This window comes from Chaetodon trifascialis, chromosome 7 (assembly GCF_039877785.1).
Source record: "Chaetodon trifascialis isolate fChaTrf1 chromosome 7, fChaTrf1.hap1, whole genome shotgun sequence".
NCBI classification, from domain to species: Eukaryota; Metazoa; Chordata; class Actinopteri; order Chaetodontiformes; family Chaetodontidae; genus Chaetodon; species Chaetodon trifascialis.
The window spans coordinates 25,683,642-25,709,358 of record NC_092062.1 but is presented as its reverse complement, the minus strand read 5'-3'; the positions used below and the strand labels follow the sequence as shown (position 1 = coordinate 25,709,358).

Below are 25,717 nucleotides of genomic sequence, written 5' to 3'. Positions count from 1 at the left end.
CTGTGCTAAAATGGTGCCAGAAAGATAGAGCAGGTGTATTTACATGCATAATCATAGTCTAGACGCGCTCGCTGGGTGCCAATCAGGGATGGGGTTCGTTCCCCAAGGGTGTGTTGCAGATGAGAACTCACAGGGAGACTCCTGGTATGAGTCCAGGATTAAAACATCCCCACTCCACCCAATAACATGGATAAAAAACAGCAGCAGGAAGAGGGCAGGATGGCGTGATGCACGCAGGACCAGAGGGTGGGCCCGGGGGGTCTGCCCCCAATCCCCACCCCAGCCAGAGGACGAGGCCAGAGGATTGGGTGAAAGCATTGTTTGGAATGGGACGAGCACCACGCGAGGGCCGACTACGCGGGCGCGTCCAAGAGGTCGTTCGGCTCCATTAGAAGGGGTCTGCTGGGAGGCCAGAGTCCCGATCAATAAAAAACATGGATCCGGGATAGTGTTTCCCCCCCTTCGACACACCCCTCTCTGCCTGGATGTGTGAGTTTGCTGTGGCCTGTTGGAGGCCTGACTGGTGGTGCTGTTGCACCGCATGACCTCTGCGACCCTGAACCAAACCTTCTGGGGCTCTGAATGGGCCGCGGCGGGTCTGCTTTCCATTCAGACCTCGCCGTCTTCGCCTGTGGGTCGCGATCGTTGTGCGCTCACTTGTGTTTCTGCGCGCACGTGTGTGTGTTAGCTGCAGGATGCTTGTGAAGCCCAGAGTGCTGAGGTCATGTTACTTGCAGACAAAAAAACCTCAATGATCTTGACCATCTGTTCGTCACAGTGGTGCTGCTTCTCTTTTTTTTCCCCCCGATGAAAGGCCGACCGGCATCTTTGTGGAGATGCTGTGGTTCACTGTGCCGCAGAGACACATAGCAATCCCTTTGTCCTAAGAGCCCATGCAAATATTGCTCTCACCTATGGACAGTGTCTCTTTCAAAGAGGACGGGCTTAATAGGCTGTAAAGACATGTCTGAGAATCCCTAAAGGACATCCCTTTGACTTCCATGGCCAGATGTCCTTTTCAAGACTTTTCTGGTGCCCCGCTGTCACTTGAATGAGGCTTCAGCGCGCACAAAGGGATATGTTGGCTAAGCACCACGTGCTGATGCCATAGTGAACGGGCTCTCAGGGATGATGTAAGACCTCATGCAAATGATACCACATCTTGTGCTCATAAGCTGACGGGAGGCCTGAAGTCGATCAGCTGAACAAATGAACTGCAGAGGACAACTTGTGTGTCGGGTTTTCCCTTCTGTATTTTTAATTCTAACTTTTATTTGTTTTCTCATTTGTTCTTATTTGTTGTATGTTTTTTCTAAGGGAGAACAGGGCAGGGCAGCAGCAGCAGCAGCACAGCTACTTACAGACAGACTGCACATAATGATCCTGTAAAACAAAAGAAAACAAGCAAACAATAGAAAACAGAGAGAAAGGGGGTTGGAGAGGAAGTGGAGTACAATTAAAATTCAAAAACCTCATCATAGTTAAAGCGAGTGAGTGTTTATTTAACCTCGTGTAAAAATCACCAGTTTGATTCTTTTTTTCTGCAGGTTGACCATCACGCAGGGACCCAGATAATGAGGCCTTTTCATCCCAAACGCTCGTCTGTCTTTGGGGTACGTTGCAACAATCGCTCCACTAAGCTCCACTTTTATTACCAGGAAGTGAAGCCCAGCGTGTGCACTGCTTAAAACTGCCCTGTCTTTGAATCATCTGAGACGAGGCTCGACACAGAGACTCTGTAAGGTGGTTCAGTTCAAATGTGGGTTTTCACTCCACGTTGGAGTCAGTCCTGTTGGGTCTGCGTATTCACTTTTTACAATGCTTGCTTTGGGATTCGCTCAGCTTTAGAAAACTACTGTTTGTGTGAGCGAGACAGCTCAAACTGTTGTCTTATCCCCAGCTGTGGCTGTTTTTTAGGACAGCAATTATTAGTGTTAATATCGCTGATTAATTTCTTAGTATTTTGTATTATTGAACTAACAGTTTGGTTTATAAAATATGGAAAGCGCGCATCACAGTTTCCCGGAGCCTAAGGCGACATGTTCAAAACCCAAAGATGTTCAATTTAAAATGATGTGAAACGGGAAATCCTCTCATTTAACAGGCTGGAACCGGAGAATGTTTGACACTGTTTGCTGGATAAAGAAAATAATCAGTAATCACAGTGATTTCTGATCAGTTTGCCGATAAACTAGCTAATTGCTTCAGCCCCACTGCGGGTGTGAACGTGCTTGCAGCAAACCGTTTGCTGTGACGAACGTGTCGCCACTTTTTCCATCTTTGCACATGAGAGTGTGTGATTTTGTTTACGCGCACACACGAACGCGGAGGCAACTACAGTCTCTCCCCACCTGCTGTGAAATACTCACATGCATATGAAGCTGGTGACCAGCACACACACACACACACACACACACAAACACATACACACTCTCACCTCATCCTCTCACAACAACACACACACATGCACTGGGATGTTGTGATTGGGAGTGCTGGTGTCAGCTGGGAATATGAGTCAGGTAGTATGACTTCATTGCTTTTTACGGGTATTAGGTCATCTCTCCTCTCACCACCCCCTCCCCCGACCCGCCCCCGCCTCTCTAATCACATTGATGCTGTAGAGCCAGTGACACGCCTAGTGATGAGTAAGGCTCACCTCGCCGCTTGTTTCCCGTACGGTGGTGATGTCACACACGTCACAAAGAGCTCTGGACTCAGGAGTCCTGCTTCACTTTCTTCTTGGCATTCATTTTCTCATTTCTCTGAATGTAATGCAGACATCGTGACGGTCAGTTGATTCAGATATTGCTTTTACTGTACACAGTGAAAGATTGCAGTTTTTAATCCGGCGAAGGATTAAGTCACGCGATCAGTGTCACACTGTGAAATTACTGCATGGGTCACGTCTGAATTAAGAAAATGTTGTCACTGAATCATGATGGCTCGTTAGAGTTAAACCCTCTCACACCTGACTGCACATGATGCGGCTCTAATTCCCTGTAAGGTTTTTATATGTCTAGGTTAAACTGCAAAGAATTGAAGATGCAAGAATCATTAATGGCATTTTTAGATATAAATCATCAGCGGTGGAAAGTAATCGAGTAGATTTGTACTAAACTTCAGTACAAATATAAGACAAATCTGCTTTGCTTGAGTTTTTTCATTGCGCTTCCACTCCATCACATTTCAAAGAAATATGTTGTGCTTTTTATTCTGTTTGTTTGATAGTGAATTAAATCCTCTGTAGATTCAAATTTTACATGCAAAATATTTGAAAATTTCATCAAATATGACGCATTGTTTTAGATTAAACCAGCGGTGCACATATTCTTCCCATATGCACTTTAAAATCACTTAATTGTATATCTGTGCTGCTTGTTTTTCACTTGTTTTTCTGTGTTTTTTACTTAACGCACATCCCTGCTGCTATTCTTTAACTTTTATTTTACATACTGTTTTATTTATACACTGTACATACAAAATTATTCTGCTGTTTATTTTACACTCTTTATCATAATTGTAAATATTTTCACCATATACTCTTCGTTCATACATATACTGCACATACATAGTATTTTCTACCCTGTGCTGAGCCTGCTGCAATTGAAATTTTGTTCAGTGTACACCTGCTGTTTTACTGAATGACAATAAAGTTTGTCTAAAGTCACAAAGTTAAATTATCTCCACTTTTCCAACTACAACATTAAAATGTTGGTTACTCAGTAAAGCATGTGTAAAGTATTACAATAATACACCTTCTAAGTACTTTTGTTGCTTTAAGAGCATTTGGCCGCCTGCATGCTTTACTTTTATGTAAGTAGTTTTGTGAATAGAGCACTTTTGCTTGTAAGAGACTCTTTTTTTTTTCATTGTAGTATTTCTACTTCCATTTAAGTAAAGGATTTGAATTCTTCCTCCGCCACTGCTCAGTACTTCAACACCACTACATTTAGTGCTTTATACTGCGCTCCATTACATTTAACAGTAACATTGCAGATTAAGACTTTACGTGGAAAAACATGCAGTAATTTTATAAAATGTGATCCAACAGTATGTAAAGTTTTGTACAATTAAGTTAACAAATAGCAAGAAATGCTGCGTTCAAGAGCATCTTGTTGTATATCTATCTGGTATAAGAAGGACAGGCCTGCAGCTGTCTCATTTTTTAATTGTCAGTTGTTAAAATATATGTAACCGGGCCTCCTGGAAAGCAGCGCTGGTACTGGGTGGTGTAGTGAATTATCCCTGTGAGATAAAGCTTGATTTTATTGGTATTTTCAAGCATAAATAACGAGTGGATATGAGCAACATTATGCTTGTATAAGAAAGGGGTCGTTCAGTGACATATGTTATGGGTTACAGCTTACAGGCACTTACATGTTGTCAGTTTTCCCAGGATTGAACATATGTCTTCATCACTTTCTCCATGCGGTTCGTTTTGTTTACTCTTACGCTCCATCCATTGCTGGAGGGTGTGGCTGCAGTCATTTCCCGCTGATGGCTTCCTCGCTGGCAGCCAATAGGATTTTAAAGAGATATTCATCTTTAGCCACGAGTTTGTCTGATTTTGATCTTGTGACAAAACAGCAATCAACTTTTATCCCCCAAAAAATCTTCATTGTTCCCTCAGCCATTTTTTTTGACAATATGAAGAAAATAGAGGAAATTCAGAAAATATGAAAATGATCAGACGGGTGTTTTTAAGCACGCTGCCTCCAGCATTCGTCCTGTCCCTGATGACCTCTTTGAATAAACTGAACTACAGTAGATTCAAGTAATTAAATAAATAAAATTAGCTTCAGCAGCTCAACCAGCTACAACATCAATAAATAAAGCTGACAAGACCTAAAGTAACACTCTGAAAGGGTTGGTTTAGCATAATGAGAGCTTTAACTTTGGATACTTTGCTGAAACTGAACCTACTTTTAATTTTCAATATGGTATTTTTATATTGGAGTATTTTAAAACTGGGATATTGTCACTTTAAGGATTTGAGGACTTGTCCCATAACTGTGTGCCACTCACAGATTCATCTTTTGGGCCACATTATTACCACAAAGTCAGAAACATGTTTGCTGCTGGGATCTTTTTCTGTGGGCAAACACGACCTGAAAGCCACACCGCCGCTTCTTCAGCTCCTTTTCTGTCACTTTATTGTCCTAATGGGGCATTTTGAAGGGTACAGTTTCGCACCAAAGCATCAAAATATGCCTGTTGGCTGGATTATGCGGAGTTACAGTTGACTGCCCCGAAGACACAGTTTGAGCTCCACAGTCAGTGTGGTTATTTTCTCAGAGATCACGCTGCCTTCAAGTGACCCTCAGTCCTGTTCCATCATTTATGAACATTATGAATGTAAACAAACCATTTAGAGCTCGGTAACATCGGTCATGTAAAATTCATGCTCAGCTGTTACGTAATGATAAGCATCCCCACCAAGAGCTCTGTAAAATATCTCCTGCAGCACCCTTCAGTTGGTTTTAATTTGTGCTTTTTGTTTGCGTTTAGAACGAGTTTGGGATCACAGGGAATTAAACTGACTGCACTATTCAACTGGGCCATCTGTACAGCTTGATAGTGGCAGTCGTGCTGGTGTAGTTGCCTTGAGGAATGGTTGTATGACGCTTCCTGGCTGCCAGTTTAATTAGATTACGAATTCATGTGAAACCCAGTTCAGGTCAGTGTATCAATCATTGCCAAAGAGGGGTCCATGGAGGGGGCCCCTGAGGGCTCTCCAGAGGGTCCAAATGGATACCACTGTTATTGCATTCAGAGAATTCATTCAAAGTGCATTGATGAGTGCAGCTACCTGAATTGTGATGTGACGAGCTCAGATTTATGTAGCCTTCGGATTACTTATTATCCAAGGTTTCATATGTGCACGTGCAAACTTGACCTGCCCTCACTGAAAGTCCTCACCTGCTAAAAATAATGTGAGCGCTTAGCGGACCAAAGCGTTAATGATGGTCGCCAGGTGGCGCCTATAGGCTGCATTGTAATTAGCAGAGATTGGCAGCTTAATCAAGCGTGTTGATTTGCAGGTGGCTGTCGGCTGCAGGCGCGGCTCAGAGGAGTTCTCCTTCACCGATTTGTTCCAAGAAAACCCGGCTCAGCGGATAATATCATGATTAACTGGACTGTCGACATTTTGAAAGGTCAGTAGTGACCGTGGAAAGAAGAGGACATGTCTTAAACGAGCGCGGAAAAGCGTCTTTCTCTCCTGAGGAGCGAAGGTAAGACGCTCGGACAGCTGAGTGAATGCGGCGCGGTGGGATCATCTTTAAGCCGGTTCATGTTGTGTTCAGGGTCCGTGTTTGCTTTAAAGGGCTCGGGCTGGGGGCTGAACCTGTTCGTGAACTCTGTGACTCATGGTGGAGACGTCTCACACAAGTTTTTCATTCGGCATGTCAGCCAGTGGATGGCGCTTCGCATCTTCTCTGCGCCTGTGAGTGACCCGACAGACGGACGGCACGACCGACAGGGGGCGCCAGAGAGGCGCAGCGAGGGAGAGGGCTGCAGCATCAGCAGAGGTGAGGAAACACCCAGCAGTGCTGTGAACAAGTCAGCTAAACACTGTGTTTAACTACAGTTTTAACGTATTTGTACTTTACCTGACTATTTCCATTTCCTGTTACTTTCCACTTCTACTCCACCACAATTCAGGGGCAAGTACTTTTTCCTCCAGTACATTTCTCTAACTGTTTTGATGTATTACCACAGGTTCAGACTTTTATATACCATGCAGCAATGCATAAAGTGATTAAAATGAGCCCAGGCCACAGTTTTAAAGTGAATCACAAATGAACCAATCAATAATTGTAAACCATTATTATTCAGAAATGAGCCATTCTGCATGTTTATGACGTTTCCTTTTAGTGTTTTAAGTACAGTTTGATGCTGATACTTTTGTAAAAGTCAAAGCATGGCTATCCGTGTGCTTTGTCCACCACTGCTCTGAGCTAAATCCAAAGCAGCCTCATAAATCTTAACTTCCTGAAGGTTATAATGATCTGTTTTTGTTGATGCTGCTTTATGGAGTTGTTGATTGGCCTCTGTGGTGGTTTTGAGGCTGCAGTGATGCAAGTGTATCACATTGCACTGAGGGGAGTTTTTGCTATTTGTCTTAGCCCTTTTATATCAGAGTGGGTAGTCTATACTGACAGTACGTCAGTCTAGAAAGGGTGACATGTAATTAAATTCACTGAATATTTGTGTTTTCTCAGAGTGGTGGCTCCCACCCTTAAGCTCCCTCAGCAAATTGTGTAAGTGTGTCTTAACACAATACTTCACGAGTACATGACAAGAGTTATTGGTAATGCAAAGAGATCCACACACCCTAAAGCAGTTCCTTCATGAGTGTTTAAGTGCTTCTCAGCCAGTGGAGAAAGAAGTGTTCAGATTAAGTAAAAGTAGAAATATCACAATGTAAAAATGGCTAATTTCAAGTAAAAGTAATCATCATTGTTATTGATGAACAATCAAGACATATTTGATTGTTGTGATCAATCAAACTTCAAGCTTTATTTGTATGGCACCTTTGAACAGGCCAGTGCAATTCAAAGAGCCTCACAGATGATTGACAAGCTGATAAGACAGTAAACAGCATAATCTGGACTCTCATCGTGTGTTTATAACACTTTAATCTGAAAGCTTGCTGTCAGATGAATGTAGTGGACTACAGAGTTTTATCTCTGAACTGTCGTGGAGTAGAAGTGTAGAGCAGGATTAACTTAAGTAAAGCACGAGTACTTCAGAGTCGTACTTTCTGCCACTGATCGCAGCCACGTCTGTATTTTTCCTGCATTCAGAGCAGTGGAAACACAGAGTGGTTGAGACACAGACAGACACGCTGGTAGAACATCACTTTAGTAATACTAATTTTCAAACCCACAGTAGTTGAGGATCGTTCCGCCTGGTCTTCTGTCCCATCTACAGTTTCCTCAGTTTCCCCCCGGGACTGGAACTTCCTCGCGTTGCTGATTGAAGTAATGAGTCAAGCCTTTGATCCTTCCTCCGTCACGGTTTCTATCTGCTTGGACCCACCCAAGAAAGAATCGTGTCTCATCAGCGATGACACATTAAGCTGCTCGCCTCAGCAATATTTATTCGACATTTCCTGCACATTATTCCAAGATGAGTTTACACAAGACTGAGGGCTGCCGTTATCATGTTGAGGACGATTTGCACGGTGAGCAAACGAGGCTCACAAAACAACCGTTGTTTGACATTATGGTGCATGTTATGCTCGTGAAGAGGACACATTATCAAACTAAGTACGTGTATCTGGTATCCTTAATTATTCACATAGCACATCTATAGGGCAGGCTCTTGTGCACTGGATAGGTGTGGTAACAGTTCATTAATGATGAATGCATGTGTGAACAATGGCCTCTTGACTAGCAGAGATAACACTGACAGACTGCTTTTAGAATTGTAGCCGCTAGCTACAAAGCAAGCGCAGATGCACAGTCCAGGACAGTTAATGTGTTTGGGAGTAAGTGACGCTGTTGGTTTGTCAAATGAAAGATTAATGTGAATTCAAGTCATGCAAGTCAGCCATCGGTGTTTCAACACGTTGTCTGAAAAGTGATGGAGACGTGACATACTCTAGGTCTGTGCAGGAGAAAAGGTGATAAGGGATGAAAAGAGGAGCTTTAGAGACAGTAGAGAGTCTCAAGTTTTAAAAGTGGAATGATGCGCTCTTCATCGCGGGCTTCCCGCCTCTGAAGAATACTGACGACTTCCTCCCCACATAAAATTTTCTCTTGCTGAGATTCTTCTTTGTCATTGCTTTTTTTTTCTTCCCAGGAAAGCAGCAAGTCAGTCTCCATCTCCTAGTGGAGAAATGAAGCCTCGAGATTGCACAACAGGCACGCCTTGTTTGGGGCAGAAAGAGAGAGGGAGAGAAAGACGAGCGAAGCAGGAAGGGACAGGAAGAGAAACGACTGCTCGCGCTGTTCAGTGCTCGCCTTGTCTGGTGAGTTGCATCACCGTCCGTCATGTCTGTTCCTGTCTCTGCACTCGATGAGCGCGTCTGGGATTCGGAGTCCAGCTGTGCGTCAGACAGGCTTGAATGGGAGGAGAAAAGTGACGGCTTGCTTGTTGAATTTGCCATCATGTAAAGCAGCATGCAAATAATCTTCAACAGTCATGAACTTGTAGTTTTGTAGGACAGTCGTTGCACAGACAAGCATCCTGACCAATGAGAGCGCAGATCCAACAGGTGGGCGTGCATTACCGGAAGAGTTCAGAGCTGAATTGATTAGCTGTTTGACAGAAAAATCATTGGCACCTATTTTTAATACACAGGGCTCAATATTAACTTTTGAAAGTGGTTGCCAGGCTGGCAGCCAAGCATCAGCTTTTAGTCGCCTTACAGTATGTTTGGAGCGGTGAAGATGCCGCACGGTTATACATCAGCTGAATAATGAAAGTGTGACACATTTTATCTGATACTCCACAGAATTTGAATCTTAACTCTTGTCAGAAAACACGTCCACTCTCATTTCCGTGCATATGAAATAGCAGCAGTGCAGCTGTTGTGGTGTCCTTCGTGGATCCAGCTGACTGTGATGGGCGTGCCGGCTCGTCGTGTTGTTCATACCTGCTCGCGCTGCTTTGAGCTCCAGCGCCCGTCTGGCTTGTGGTTCTGCAGGATGTGCCGCCTGAACCAGTGAACTCAGTGTGCATGTTGTCATTTTCTGTCCAGCTCAGAGATGCAGGGATACTTTTTTCCTCCCAAGACTTCACAGATTCCCTTTTGTTTATCGTCACGGTTCATCTGGTTATTTGTCAGTTGAATCAATTTGCACGTTTGTTTGTGATGTTGACAGGTCAGTCGATCTTTTCACCCACAGTCAAACAACATTTGCTTCTGCATCGTCTGTCTGCATGTGCATAAACGCACCAACACACACGCGGGGTTGCTGCTTCAGGGTCCGACAGCAGTATTTAAGCATCACTACCAGCAGATATTAAAAATGTGTTTTTTGGGGTGCATGCTTTGCTGTGTTGTTAAAACGAGGGCGCCACTGATGGCGAACAAAGGCCAAGATTTGCTTGAGAAATTATCTAAATGGTGTTAACTGTTACTATCAAGTCCTGATAGACTTTTTTCAAGCAAAAATGGCCAAAGTTTTCTGGTACATTGTGATGCTTTTCTCAGTTTTAGTATCATTATAAGCAGAATATGTTTGGCTTGTGGGAAATTGTGTCGACCATTGCAGCCCTAGCTCTTATTTTGCCTTCATGGTTTGAGAACAAAGTTTTTTATTCTTGAACTGTTCCGCTCTGGTGCTCCTTTGCTTGCCGAAGAGGTGATTTTATTTGTTTGTGCACAAAAGCAGCACAAGAAAAGGAGAGAAGGTTTGGAGAGTTGTAGGAAAGCTTATTTAAGTGTTGTGCTGTTTGGGCTGCCGGCCAGGCATTTCTTGTTTTAGTGTGACTTCCAAAGAAACACAAGGGCTGAAGAACTTGAGATGGAGCGATAAAGAAAAAGAAAGAAAGAGGTGGAGAGGTGGTGCGGGCCGAAGGAGGGAGCTGCTTGTAATGTTGGTGTGTGACTCAGAGTCTGACGGCTCATTTCCACTGGAAGGCCACACTGAAGCCAGGAATACTCCCTTAGCCGCTGGTCCTGCCCCATGCCCAAAAACAGAGACGCTGTCTTGCCCCTTGTTGAACCACATGCACATACACTGACACACACACACACACAGACATGAATGGACTGACTTCCATTTCCATGGTGAGGTGCACACATACACACACACACAGAAAATGTCTTTTCCCCTGCATCAGAACTTGATTGGACCTGTGATTCCATTAACTCCACCCAGAGGAGATAAATATAAGACCAGGATCAAGTTGGTTCTGAGTGTCAGACTTTAACACCGTCGAGATGACTTGTGGGTATTATTCTGTCATTCACTGGAAATATGATGCAAAGCATTTGAGGACTTTTTCCTCCTTGGATTCGGTGGACGAGCCTGCTCACAGGTTATTTTTCTGCCATGGATGACACCAGGACCCCGCAATGAGGTGATGACTGATTTCTATGCACTATGGGCTTGTTTTATCATTGCAATATGGTGATTTTTTTTTTGTGTGTGTGTGCTGAGGTGGTCTCCGTTGCCTTCTGAGGCGGAGAGGATTTCCTTTCTGCTCTCTAAAGTCGAGCCAGAAATCTCCTCTTCCACGTGTTTCCTCTCTCAGCCGTTTTCACACTGAAAAGTGGGCTAAGGACGTGTTCTTCGTAGCAGCAGGGAGTAGCAGAGTGAGATCTGCACGCTTGCACACTTTCACCCACCTGGGAGCTGTTCAGTATCATCGGTGTCACGGCGTTTTATTGACAGGCCACTTGCACCCGCCGCTGAGGTCAGTATGTCTGCGAGAGCTCCATCTGAGTGAAATGAGAAAGGAAAAGATAGGGCCAGTGCAGGGAGAGATAAAGCTCAGCAGCTGCTCTGTGTGTGTCCACACACACACACACACACACACACACACACACACACACACACACACACACACACACACACACACACAGTCTGGCCTGACTCCTCCTCACCGCCCCACCCTCCCCTCTCATGTGCTCCCGCCCCCTCTCTCCCTCTTCAGCAGTAGGTACATGTGCAGTGAGCGACAGCTAGGAGAGCAGTTCATGGCACGAGCCAAAGGCGCACACACCCACTAGCATCGAGCAAGGCTGCATTATTCAACGGATCCTCTTCTCTACACTCCTCTGGGGTACGGCACACACACACACACACACACACAGCAGCTCTCACACACACTCAAACCAGCAGATAAACTTCTAGAAAGGTCCTGCACACTCACTTTTAGTCCCCTCAGCAGGCTGCGGTCGAGAGGCTCCCAGACAACTGAGGTAAGGTTCAGAGTTTCCTCAGATTTCAGTCTCCCTCCGAGGCTTCTTACGTAGCCTTCACTGCCAGGCAGCCACTGCTGTGCAAGCATTGTTATGGTCTTAATATGATGCCTGTTTGACTTGTTCAGAGTTGGATCTTTGAGTTCATTTCGTCAGGGAGTGGTGTGGAATAACTTTGGTAACTTTTAAAAGTTGTGGCTCATTTCCCTGCCTGAGAGTGGGGCATCAGACAGCACCTGTGAGCGCTCAGCACGTTCGGGAGCTTAAATGGATGCTTCATTTATTCAGAGTTAGCCCAGAGAGTACTTGTGTGAGAGTATGGGTCTGCTCCTGTGGGCGTGTGCACGCAACATGTGCATGCATGTGTGCGCCATCCCACCCACATGGGCGTGCATGTCCTCTTGTGCACTTTTGGTAATGGCCGATGAGGGGATGGATGGCAAAGTTTGGTGCCTCCGCCCACTGCCGAACCAAACTGGAGTAGGTTTTCCCGCTGTTTACTGGGAAAGGGCTGTTGGTTGTGAGTGGAGCAGCTACTGAGAAGAAGAACAGGTCTTAAGTCCCACCTGTTTGGCTGCAGTTGATAATCACATTACTGATGCATTTATTGACATTGCTGAAGGCCTCATCTGTAACAGCAGCATAGAGCTCTCTAATATAGAAAAAATGCAGTCGTACTGCACGTTTTGCATGTTTTGTTGGATGCTTTTTATTTTTAATTTCTTTTTAAATCTACTTTTTTACAGCCTGAAATGCAATGTTAGAATATTAAATTCTGGTTTGTGTCTTCAGTGACGCTCTTTTATTCATTTCAGTGAGCATCCACGCAGTGGATATATGTCCTTATCAGGACATCCTGCAGTATTTGTTTACGTTATGAGTCAACATTTTGGTATTATGATCAGTGCTGGTGCAAGTGGTTGTGGGCGAGATGATGACTGCAGAGCATGCTGATCACAGTGAACTAGTGGAAGCAATTACAAGCTTTTTTTGTGGTTTGTCTCCTAAAATACTCTGTGGGGAGCAGAGAAGGAGGGAAATACATTCATTTATTTTGGTGTCCCTGGCTGCGGCTGCATATTTTAAGAGTAATTATAAACATTTTTAATTGGCTTGTGTGTGAGCTGAAGGTGGGGGTTGGTGTTCGTGGAAAATATGCTTGCTCAGGAGTGAACCGAGTGAAGTTGCTCAACTACTCCTAGAACAATTTAATGGAGCTGGAGGAGAGAATGGCAAGACGTCAGTTATGACGGTGCGTTACTGCAGTGAAAGCACCACTGTGAATAAGGGATGTTATCAGGAGCACTAAAAGCAGGAAAGGGATAGGAAAGCTGCAAAATGTGACTTTCTAACTACAAGAACCTGCAAACGAGCCCTGCAGATCATTTTTAACCCCACGCGATGCAGATAATGCAGTAGTGGAAGGCCATTAAATGAAGTTTTATAGACGTGCTCACTGACTGTGGAAAAAGGATCCTGGGATATAAAATCATGCAGAGCTGTGAGCAGACCCAGCACTGAAGGCAGGCGGCCCAGACAAGGATCAGGGTTATGCAAGACTGGAACATTTCTTCAGCGTAAACTCCATTAAAGTTTAACGTGTGATTCAGCGTGTGATTTGGTGGACTGCGTTTCTAGGGAAGGCAGCCCAGATACTGTGGTTTTCATTAACTCTTCCTCCCTCGCCCTCCTCCCCCACAGCCAGTGACTCACCCCCTCTGCACCTCTTGCTGAGCCATTATTACCATGGAAACCCCGAGCCAGAAACGCACCGGCCGCAGCACCGCCGTCTCCCCGGCCCGCATCACCAGGCTGCAGGAGAAGGAGGACCTGAGCAACCTCAACGACCGGCTGGCTGTCTACATCGACAAGGTGCGCTCGCTGGAGATGGAGAATGCCGGACTGCGGCTGCGCATCTCCGAGTCGGAGTCCTCGGTCAGCCGTGATTTGTCGGGCATGAAGGCGGCCTACGAGACGGAGCTGGCCGACGCCCGCAAGACCCTGGACCAGGTGGCCAGGGAGCGAGCACGCCTGCAGCTGGAGCTGAGCAAGATCAGGGAGGAGCACAAGGAGCTCAAAGCCAGGTAGGAGGAGCGTGTGGGGGGTGGGGCTTGGAAGGGAGTGGCATAAAGTGGGTGTGGCTACCCACAAAGTACATGTCATCATATTTATAGTATAGTGTATTCTAAGCATCCAGTACATGGGAGTTGCAGTTAGCTTTCTGTGCGTCTCTCTGAGCTCTGTTGGATGCATCAGACTAAAACAGGCTTTAGTGCAGTTATACGTAAGAGTCAGCACAACCACCAGCAGCCGCCCATAAATCTTTCAGGTTGCGCTGCAGTGTTGATGACATAACGTTTATTTGCTGTTGTCTGGTTCCTTTGTGGGGGAATTCCCTGCCTTTCTGCCAAGCGATCCCGCCGCACCTCGGGAATACTCCTGCAGCTGTGATGCATGAGAACTGCACGCTTCTCAGATTGTAGGCCGGTCACGTCTGTGGCGCTAAATGATGATTCGGATGACTTGTTCTTTTGGAGTCAAAGCTAAGATGAGAGTATTGCATGTGACATTATGGCGCGGTGCCCCGGTACGTGCTGCGGCACATCAGCCGGTGCAGGTTTGTTCCTGCGTTAAAACTGACATTGTACAATGTTAATGTGTTTCCACAACATCCCACAGCCGCGGTTAAGGCGGCGCTGCAGTCACAACAACAAAGCACGCAGACCTGAATGTTGTAATTTTACCTTTTGTGCTGTGATGCCTCCAGTTCACACCTGCTGTTGTTCAGCACCGCTGAGGTGGTGCAACACCCTAATTTTCTGCCAGGAATGCAGCGTGGAGCCATACCCACCATTAACATCGTGGAAGACATTCCTCGTGGTTGAGGTTGTACGACTCGTTAGTTAGAATGTGCAGTTCATGTCACTTTAAGCCCCCAGGGGTGTTTGGAAATGACACACCTCCCACTGAACGGGCTTCAGCGCTAACACAAAGCACGCTCTGTCGAGGTGGAGCTACTGACCCAATGACAGAATGTCTTTCATCGCAGTGTTTGACACGGCTGCTTCAAGCTGTATGAGATAACTTACACTGACAGTATGGACAAAAGGGTCAGAAGGGTCAGAGGAAATAAAACTGTGAAGTATGAAGTATTTGTACTCCCATGGCGTATTTACTTTCTACTCAGGCTGCATTACTGTCGGCATTTGCTGCACAGAGATTCCCTTTTTTAGAGAGCAGAGGAGCTACAGACAGGAGAGCTTGAAGCATTCAACACACGTCTTTTAAAATCGGAATTTCAACGAGGCTTATTTTCAGTGTTTAAACAGCAGTGTGTGTGTGTGTGTGTGTGTGTGTGTGTGTGTGTGTGTGTGTGTGTGTGTGTGTGTGTGTGTGTGTGTGTGTGTGTGTGTGTGTGTGTGTGTGTGTGTGTGTGTGTGTGTGTGTGTGTGTGTGTGTGTGTGTGTGTGTGTGTGTGTGTACAATAGGAACACACGGCAGGGAGAGCATTCCCCTCGTTCATCACTGGTTGACATTATTATTGGCTGAACGGTGAAGCGTGTCCGTGTGAATGTAAGCAAACGTCGGGGTCAGCGCTGCTCGTGGAGAGGCGAGTAAAAACGTAGAAGCTCTGCAGGAAATTGTCTTTAATGTGGCTCATTTGTGCTCTGACGTGTATTTGGGTGTTGACTTTGTCCCCAAGCTCATCACTGTATGGATTTTGACTTTGCTCTCGCTGCTGGCGACGAGGACTAGGATGTTGACTTTGTTGCGAGCTCCGGATAAAAGGCCACGTGTAACCTGCGAGCGCTGAAAGAGCGGCATTGTTAAGTTTTGTATTCACCTCCACAACATCCCCCACGCCATTGTGCCTCTTCTCCAGCTACTTGGCAAGAAACATAGCAACGGCTCCTGCAGCAATATTGTTTTCCAAAGGAAGCAGATGCTTTTGACGCATGTGTGGAAAAGGAGCGCAGAGTCCAGCCTGGGCCGGCTTTATCTGCCGCGCTTCAGCCAGCGTGTTTGGTGTTTGGTTCCCATGGAGCCCTGTGAGTCTTGGCTCAGCCGTGTGACAGGGTGGTGACTCAGAGGTTTTTCGTGGCCTCTGGAATGGGCTGACTATGGACTCACAAGGGGAAGTCAGGTTTATTAATACGCGCCGATGGGCCGCTTTGACCGGCCGCGGAGCCGAGCTTCAGGTGGCGACAGCAGCAGCAGACGGCGGCGCAGCAAACACCGGGCAGCCACGTCTCACACGCCCGGTTATTCCTCCTCGAGTCTGACAGGACGCACAGCGGCAGGTGGAGCCGTCACCGCATTTCAGATGACTGGACACACCTGTTCAGCCCAAAGGCACAACGCTGCGGCTGTTCACGCACACATCAGTGTATGCATACAGCAAACACACGCTCCCCCGAGGCAGGACCTCAAGCTGCCGGGCCAGAAAGCCGACCGTTCTCCCCACAGCACAATTTGACTCGTAAATAATTCAAAACTGTGGACAAAAGCAGGTGTGGGTGGAATCCAGTGCTGTAAAATCCAAGTCTCACCCTAAAGCTTGGAGCCAGCAAGTCGAGGGGCAAAACAAAAAAAAAAGAAAACAGGTCAGAAAACACAAGATGAGAGCCCCTGAGCTACAGCAGGAGCTACAGAAGTGTGTTCACAGGTTTGTCGGGGCCTTGTTTAGTCATCTCTTCTTTAATACTGAAATAGTGCGTCTGTCTGGTGTCTCGTGCCCAGTCTAACCTCCAGCTGTGCCGCTGGCTGTGAAACATGAGCCTGTGTGGGAGAACTGGCTCATCAGTGTCGCTGGCAGGACTCGCTCTTTAACTCCTTCCTGAACACTCCACCCAGGCTGATGAGCGGGGAGGCTGGAATCTACACATCTCACTGCACAGTTTGTTCCAGCCGTATTGTTTCAGACATGCGCCGACATGTGATCAGAAGTGCCCGAAATTCATCGCTTCCAGCTTCGCAAATCTAAATATTTTCTGCTTTTTGAAGCGTTCTCACTCAGGATCTCTGGACAGCGGGATCGATAACACGAGGCATTTGAATGTCAGCTTGGGCTTTAGGAAATAGTGATGGACATTTTCTCTCACTGATGGATGATTAATAATAGAAAGCTGAGTTGATGGTATTGAAAATAAATGTAACCATAGTTAACTATATTAGTATATATTGTCTGCGGTATGCACATGCTGCGCTAAGGTTAAACTCCTTTTGATTGAAGTTTCTCTGATAAGGATGCGAGGTTGAAAATTAAACAGCCAAGCCCTTTTCCCAGATCAGATCCCCATAAATACATAAAAGCAGGGATCTACCTCGCCGTCACTCCACCCCGCTGCGGTTTAGGGTGTGACGGCAGGTAGACGACGCCCTCAGACGCTCTCTTGCGGCCTGTCTGTTGGAGCAATGTTTTCAAAAACGAATTAAATAAAAGCGCAGACGCGGCGTGGCGGTACATGCCCTGCAGGCTGAAATTAGAGAACACCGCACAGCTCTATGCCGTGCGTACATGTTCTCATACTGTGCTCACGGACTGACGTGCAGCGTCGATGCCGACTGGCACAGCTATCAGCGAGCACAGCAGGAAGTGCACTTATCACATGACACATTCCCATTTCCTTGTTTTGGAGCATTTGCTTCCAGTTGGCACGACCTGTATGATAAAAGCTGACCTGTTCGTTTTATGAGAGTGATGTCACGCACTCCCATGTGTTGCTTATCACCCACAGTCCACTTTGATCCAGTCAAGTGTTTGTTTTCTGATTAACTACATTTCCTCATAATGGTGATTACATGCAGCTGTATTCTGACCGTCACTTGTTGCTCTCTAGAGGCTCGTGCAACACGTGACGTATTTTTATTGTCAATTCAGAGCTGGACAGTCGGCACTGACGTTCATGGCACAGAGGAAATGGACCTCTCGTACTAAGCAACGCATACAATGTGATAAACAGAAGCTTTTCACTTAGCCAACGTGTATTCTCTGAGGGACAAAGGGGAAGTCAAAGGGGACTGCCTGGCGGAGAGGTTGCAGAGGTGGACGTCATTACAAGCGGTCTAATATTAGTCAGAGTTTCTATATTTATCACGAGGGAAACTTAAGACGTATAACCCCTCACACATGGGATCTATGGGACACGTTATGCGTCCGCTCTCGTCGCGGATGAGCGTTCAGGCTGCTCATGTCCAATTTGTTGAGATAAAATGTTCGTCTTGAAAGTCTTTTCCTAAAATGGACAAGAGCAAGCCGGCGCTCGGCTTCTGATCGGCCACTCGAGCCTTTCAGATGCCTGTGCTGTTTGTTAATAGTGAAGCCGCCTCTCAACGGTCTGGCGGTTCATCATTACGCTGCCTTTTTTCTCTGAGCGAATGGGAAAATACCTCTGACTGTGAGCATTTCTGACTAACTCTGCCAAGGGACTGTCATTGGACTGAATAAGAATCAGTCTCATAACAACAGACTGAAGTCTACAAAATAAAACTCTTTACTGCATTCTTTTTAATACTGTATAATATAAAAATGCCCTATTTGTCAGCAGTCATGACTAAAATGTTCTGATACATTCCAGGAACAAGAAACTGTGGTTGTACCCACGATTACCTTCTCTATTAATTCGTCTGTAGAGTGCTTTTTAAATGTCAGGAGCTAGTAAAGATTGCTCATCACGACATAATCAAACCCAAGAAGATGTCTTCAGATTGCCTGTTTGTTCAAAAAACAGTCGAAAAACCATAAAGAGATTCAGTTTACTATCACAAAAGACCAAAAATCTGGAAGCTTGAATCAGAAAATATTTGGCATTTGTCCTGGAAAACACTGAAAAGGTTAATTTATTGTTTCAGCTCTACAAGAAATAAATATTCTGTAAGCAAAGCAGATTAAAATGCGAGTTTGTTGTAGCTGCAGAATAAAATCTAAGCCTGAACTATGAGACTCAACACGTCCTCCTTCCAACAGCTAAAAGACTGATTACGCAGAAGAGGTAAAAAGTTAATGACTAACGTGCTCTTATTAGGTCGGTGTGATGAGTCAGATGAAATATTAAGCTTGCCGGGTTCTTGTAATCCTGGCATGTCATTGTTTTAAGGCTTGTTGAGGCTCAAAGTCTGACCACTTAATTCAGATCTGACTCCGTCACCAGAACGCAGAGCGAGCACAAAACGTCCTCTGGCTGCTCTCGACAGGCTTTTTTGACCTGTCGTTTCAGGGAAAGCACAGGTAGAAGTAAGTAAACGAGCAATGGCTTCATTCCATCGAAGTGTCCCAGTAAGTCGTGACAGTAAGCCAGCGTGCACAACACCCACAGCCTGGAGCCGCCGTCATTACTGTGGTTAATTACACCTGTGCTTTTCCCCTAATGCCATCAATGAAAATGTGTTTCTCTCTCAAATGCATCTGTCTCAGCGTCACTGGCAGCCTCTCAGCATCATGTGAAAAAACCAACCAACAGAACTTTAGCATTTGGTGGACTAAATCCTCAGCGTCATGAGCTCTGCTCCCCGAGGCCGCAAACCGCCACCAGCGGCAGATTTCAGGGCGCCGCTGTACATCTCCTCGTGCCGTTTGATCACATTCTCCTCTGTTCTGCCAGCTGCCTCGGGGGGGAAACCCTGTGTTCCCCTACGATGAGCTCAGCTTGTATTATGTGACAGCAGACAATTGTCTGTCACATCGAGTCACACCAGGGCAGATAAGAGCTCAGAGAGGAGCTCGAGGTTTGGGCTGTTATCCAGCAGTGATGCAGACTAGATCGCTCTCTCAGAGCGTCGCGACGCTGAGGAAGCTGGTTCAAAAAAGAAGCTTTTGTAGTGCTTTACGTGTGAGAGCCATCACTAATTTACACCTGAGCTATCCTGAAAAGATATATATAATAACTGCTCTCTGCAGTGCTCTGTGACATTACACAGCAGCAGCAGCTGTAAGTCTGCTACTGGAAGACACAGAGAGATTACAGGACAACTAAAGGACAAGGACAGAATGTGACAAAGACCAATGAGCAGATTATGGCTGCAAATAATGATTTTCATTACCAATCGATTTGCCAATTATTTCCTTGATTGTTTTGCTGGTCACAGTTTCCCAGAGCCCGAGGTTGCACCTTCAGATCTCTTGTTTTGTCCCTCCAAACGTCCAAAGACCAAAGAGATTCAGCTGATTATGATATAAGACAGAAAAAATTCCTTTGGCCTTTTTACTTCAAAAATGTAATGAATTATCCAAGTAGTTGCAAATTAAATTTGTCTTTAATTTTGCAGAATTCTTCTTCTTTAGTTTAGAATGTGGAGGTATGTTCTGTTGATTCACTTTTTTTTTCTTTAATAAGCGTTTAAGATAAAGACGATGTCGACGGTGCCATGAGGCCTGGTGAGAGTAACGCTGGCTGCTCTGGTGACTGTTTGTTCCGTCAGCCCTGAACAGAGTGCTTTAAGATGGAAAGCAGATGTGGCGGGCCTGTAAATGTGCTGGATGGCTGCTGTATGGGGCCGTCTCTGGCGGGTTTATTGGTGCGCGAGTAATGAGAGAGTTGGTCTTGGACTTCAGCGGACCAGAGCTTGGTAGGGAGCGAAGGTTTTGGCAGGCTGCTGTGTTGATGTGTGTGTGAGAGTGGAGGTTATAGAAGTAGAGTTTCCATAGTGCCTTCAGAGCCAGCCAAGCCCTCGATGACTCACTCGCACATGGACAGGGTAAATCACTCTAAGATGGTGGGACTCCACAGAGTCTCTCTATGTCTTTCTTCCTCTGGCTCGCTCTCTCTGCCCGGGGAAGGTGGGTGCTCTGTAACCCCAACCCTTCCCACCCCATCTGGTTAGTTATGCAACGACTGTTTCGCCTCCAGATCTGCCAATGCTCATTTACTCTGAAATAAATTTAATGTGAACTGGATGTTCGGAGCAGCTCTGCTACAGAATCCAAACGGGGCACCGAGTTTGTGCTGCACAGTCTCAGATGTTCCGCATTAACCATTGTTCTTGTTTATTAGGGCTGAGGAAATGTGGTCAGGAGCCAACTTTCTTCCATCTTGATGTGGTTCTTCGTGAGTTACAGCGCTGTCCTCCTTTGTTGAACTTTGGCAAAGTGATTGGAGACGCTGATTAGGTTCAACTGAAGTCTTCATCACCTGCATGTAGTCAGCAGTGTGCTGCTCTGCTGCTCTGCTCTTGTGTGAAGGTTGTTATTGAGCAGTTCATGTTTTCTCACACACACACACACAAACACACACACACACACACACACACACACACTCCTCTGGCTCATCAAGTTGGCATGTTTTTTTTAACTTGTTCCCACATGGGTGGGGTTTGCCACAGAGAACAGCACACAGAGTGCCAGACGAGACAATCACAGGAAAACAAAGGAAAGTCAATCCAGCGTGTTTTACAGCTCACCTGACGCTACGTGAATTGTCCTGATATGAAAATACCCCCTTTGCTTTGCATGTGTGCTGTTAAAACACATTTCTCTCTCTGTTTGCTCCCTCTTGAGCTCTCTGTGTGTTTCCTGCACGTCTGCATTCGATGCCAGTCCACTTTGGCTTCGCGTGAGAGCTTCCAGTCGCCAGGCTCGTCCCGTAACCGCGACTTGGTTGCGCTCCAAGCATCAAATCCCTTTTTCCTCACAGGCTAGCACAAGCTAAAGAATGCTGACCAAAGCTTGCCACAGTCTCAGAAACTCCACATGGGTTTAGTTTAGCTTAAAGTTAACATCGGCAGCGCTCTCAGTGGCGGAGTTTTCCTCTTAACTCTGTGCAGCTGGAAAGAGCCTCGATGGAGGGGAGGCAACAACGCAGTCTGTTTCTGCATGGAGCATAAGTGAGAGTGGTGACCCGCCAGGGAGATTTCTTGTTAATGCAAATGAGAATTAAACTGCAAATTGAGACGCTGCTCCAATCAGGGTGATGTGTGAACTGCCAGCTGAAGACGCACGATTAATGTGCAGCACCGCGTGTGTGCAGAGCGTCGACGCTCGTTGGCAGAGGCCTCTTCAAGCAGCAAGATGTCCTTTTATACTCAAACCAGAGGCGTCGAGGCGAAGCGGTTGAACCAGTTATCAGAAGGATGGAGTTATTTTAGGGCCTCGGGGCTCAGGAAAGTTACATAAAGACTAGTCATTTGCTTGGAATCGTACAAATGTTTTTCAGGTCTGATCAGCATACTTTACAGACAGTCCACATAGAGCTGGTGGAGGGCGTAGTGACTACTCCTGTTTACACTTTCTACACTTTGTCACAAGCATGTGTTCATGTTGAAAGGGCGGAGCGGCACCTCCGTATCCTGACTCTGCTCCTTATCATGGCAGATAATCTGATTGAGCAGTGAAAGATAGCTTCTAAAGGAACACAGAGATAACCAGGCAACCGGCGCCTGACTCACCCTCTGATGAATCATCCGCTGATCACGCAGGGAGGAACAAGGGCTGTTTCATGTGCCTTTTGGTGTCTGTGGACACACACACACACACACACACACACACACAGACACACCCACACACTTTTTCTTCATTCCTTTCTCTTTCTTCAGGTGTTTGCTCTGTGTGTGAGAGTAGCTGCATGAATGAATGGGACGAAGACAGCGTTTCGTTCTCTGCTGTGTGCAGAGTTTGTTCAGAGATCAACAGAAGCAAAGTTTGACATGAGAGAGCATCGCCTCTCCTCTGTCTCCCCGTCTCTGTGCGGTGGTGTCGTCAGAAGCCGGTTCAGACACGGTCGGCATTTGCTCTGCTTTTAGACTGGGAACACTGGCGACTCTGTTCCCATCTGCCACATGTGGATGTGGATGGGTGGCCCCAGGCAAAAGCTGCGTTGTTGTCGGTTTGTGCTGATTTATCACGCACCCATATAAACACACAATCCCTGTTTTTGTGTTCTTCTTCCCCGAAGAGACACAGGAAGCGGTCATGTGCCATCCTGAAATGTTTATTTTACTGCGTATTCCTCTGCCAGAGTCGCACAGCACACGTGGAAACGCACAGATGACTTGAATTAGCAGGTCGTTTTGCAGCCTGTGCTCGAGATTCTGCTTCAGACTCCACATCTCTGTTTATCTGAGAGCTCGTGGAACAGCTCAGCCTACTTCACATGTACGTATTGGTTTTGTTTGCAGTTAGGACAGCAGTGCGTCTCACAGGTTGCCTGCAGACCTCTAACACATCTCATCCGTTCGTCGCACACAAACCGAAAAACGTCCCGAAATAAAATCGTCGCTGTTCCTGAAGTCTGTTGATTAGAGTCGCGATCCTGGTCTCCTCTTAAAGGGAACTTACTTTCTGAGTCACAATTAGTCAAACAGATCCTGTGTTAACATTTATTCCATTTTCCTGCATCATTATAAATCAGTGTGATTATTTTTAGACTTCACGGTTCTCCTATTAGAAAATAACACTGCTGTCAGAGTGACACTGCGATTTCAAAATTTTCTCAGTATTAGCGTTGTGAGGCTTTGTGCTCAGAGATGAGAGAGAATCCAACCACATGCCGTCCACATGACGAGAGGACAAACCCCCCCTCGCCCCCCCCAGCCTGTGTTTGGGCCTCTGCTTGTTAAACGGTGAAACACCTGTGGGTGCCGGACGGGTGGTCGGACAAAACGAGCGGCTCTCAGCCCTTTTCTCTAACTTGTGTGGACAAAAGGACGAATTGATGAATGACTAAGAATAATTGCGAGATAAAATAATAATGAAGATGATGATTAGCTGCATCCTGCACCAAATAATGTTTTATTGTAACGGCCCATTAACTCATATTATACTGTAGTCCAGCGTGTTCTCCTGGTGCCAGTTCTATTTCTGGGTGCTTGTTTACTAAAACGCCATTATTCAACAGCCTTCCTCTTAGTCACCCTTTCCCTCCCGTGGTCTCCACCTGAAGCAGCTTTGTCAACGGCCGAGCTGAATGCAGCGATGATGGAAAGGGGAAAGGTCGGCTATATTTGGACGAGGGAACATTTTAGACCACCTATAGGGAATTTGGGAGAACCCCTTTTTTTCCTCTCGTCAGTGTTTGAGCAGTGAGTCATCGGGAAACCCCTCCCACATGTGCCCACACATGCTTGCCAGACATTGTGTGTGTGTGAGTGTGTGTGTTTATACGGTAACATACCATGTGGATCAATGGACACTTGCACTACATGTCAGAGGAATTCTTTGGAGAGTCCTGCAGGAAATGAACGATGCGATGAATTGTCTGTAGCTGTACCCCCCCACCCCCGCCCCCCGCTCCTCCACAGCTTCAGCAGATGTGCCCATGCGCAAAGCTCCGAACCCCACACTGCTGCAGGGGAGCTGCTCCGAGGTGGACAGTGCGAGGCTGCAGCTGGAGTTCAGCTCCCAGGTGTCAGTGTGTGCGTGGAAGCTAAGCTTTGCTTTTCCATACAGCCGCCATATATGGGCATATGTCGGTCAAAATCTCGCTTATCTCTAGTGGTAACCAGGCATGCAGGCCATATTTGCCCAGGGACTATTCACCTCTGCCCCAGTAACATGTGGGTGAAGTGAGTCCTTTTTAGTTTGGATAAACCATGCTGTCAACAGTTTGTACTGGGAGCTATGAAAACTGTTGACAGTGAGTGATGGGAACAGGAAGAGATCTTTAAATTACAAATTAAAGAAATGAACCGTTCATACTGGACTGGCAGCAGAGATTTCAGATGTACTTACCTAAATATGTTTTATTGTAACTTGGGCGAACTCACTCGGGTGCAGCTGACATGATGTCCTCTCGTTATCAGAAAGCATCTGATCCGTGCAGGACGGCGAGAGCTGTGAGTTTTCCTGCAGTAGGAAAAAGGTCGGACGATGAAGCCGTTTAACCTCAAGTCTTTTTAAATGTGCAGGTCTGGTAAAGTGGCCACATTTGATTGTGCATTAAAATAACGCCACTGCTAAATTAAGAAACTCATTTCACAGAAATATGAGATGTTTTTTCTTTCTTTCTGAACCCAAATGTTCATCTGCTCTTAAACATCTGAATCTGTGTCTCAAACTGCGCGGCCACCGTCTCGTAAAGCTTTTTTTTTGGCTGTAGCGGCCGCAGTAATTCAGCTGCCCCATCGTGAAGAAATTACAGGCTCGTGTGTTCAACCCGCACGCCCTCTCGGTCTTGAGATATTTTGAAAATCAGCTCGGAGAAGTCGACACCTTTTTATTCCGTTGCGTCCGCAGCGCGGTGCAAACGGCGCGCTAGCAGGCCTGACGACAAGGCCTTGGTTGCCGCGGCAACGGCATAGCAAAACAGGAGGTGGTGGTGGTGGTGTGTGTGGTGGTGGGGGGGGGCTTTTTTCTCTCTTTCACTCCACGAGGCGGGGTTCGTTTCTCGTTACTGGGGTGGACAAAGATAGCTGTGAGTCATCCTTGAGGCTGGGAGCCGAGCCAACACATTCCTCCTCCTCCTCCTCCTCCTCCTCAGATTTCTCGTCTCTATTATTCCCCCTCTTTCTCTTTTTCTTTTTGTCTCTTTCTTTTCGCATTTCCATTTCACACTCCCCCACCGGCCTCTCCTCTCCTCCCCTCCTCTCCCCCATCTCACACTGTCTCCGTCCAACAGCTCCCATTTTGTCTCCGCGCCTCACAATGTGTCATTTACTCGATTGTAACGAAATGCCTTAAAAAAGCTTTGATATTGCAGATGAAGAGGGTGGAATGATGCGTAAGCCTTTATTATTTTTCAGTAATATTTTGTCTTTTCAAGAGTGCAGACATTTGTGCGTGGGAGGAAAGAAGGCATGACAAATAAGACGAGTGGTCCACAGTTAAAATAAGAGCAAAGCTCGCCCAAATTGTCTGTTTTTAATTCCTTCAGTGCGGAATAAAAAACGTGCAGCGCTGCCCTTTCA

At 46.2% G+C, this 25,717-nt stretch overlaps 1 protein-coding gene across 3 annotated transcripts in view; it reads left to right on the top strand.

Annotated features, from left to right (window-relative positions):
* The first annotated feature begins 6,507 nt into the window (after window positions 1-6,507).
* Window positions 6,508-25,717, top strand: part of lmna (lamin A) — a 32,888-nt gene continuing 13,678 nt past the window's right edge. The window contains exons 1-2 of one of the 3 annotated variants that reach the window (XM_070966642.1): window positions 6,508-6,530; window positions 13,583-13,965. In XM_070966642.1, the coding sequence (XP_070822743.1) occupies window positions 13,628-13,965 (338 nt within the window). In that variant the 5' untranslated portion in view covers window positions 6,508-6,530; window positions 13,583-13,627. Of the gene's footprint in view, window positions 6,531-11,611; window positions 11,882-13,582; window positions 13,966-25,717 lie in introns of those variants that run through there. The other 2 variants (XM_070966640.1, XM_070966641.1) reach the window with 2 other exon arrangements.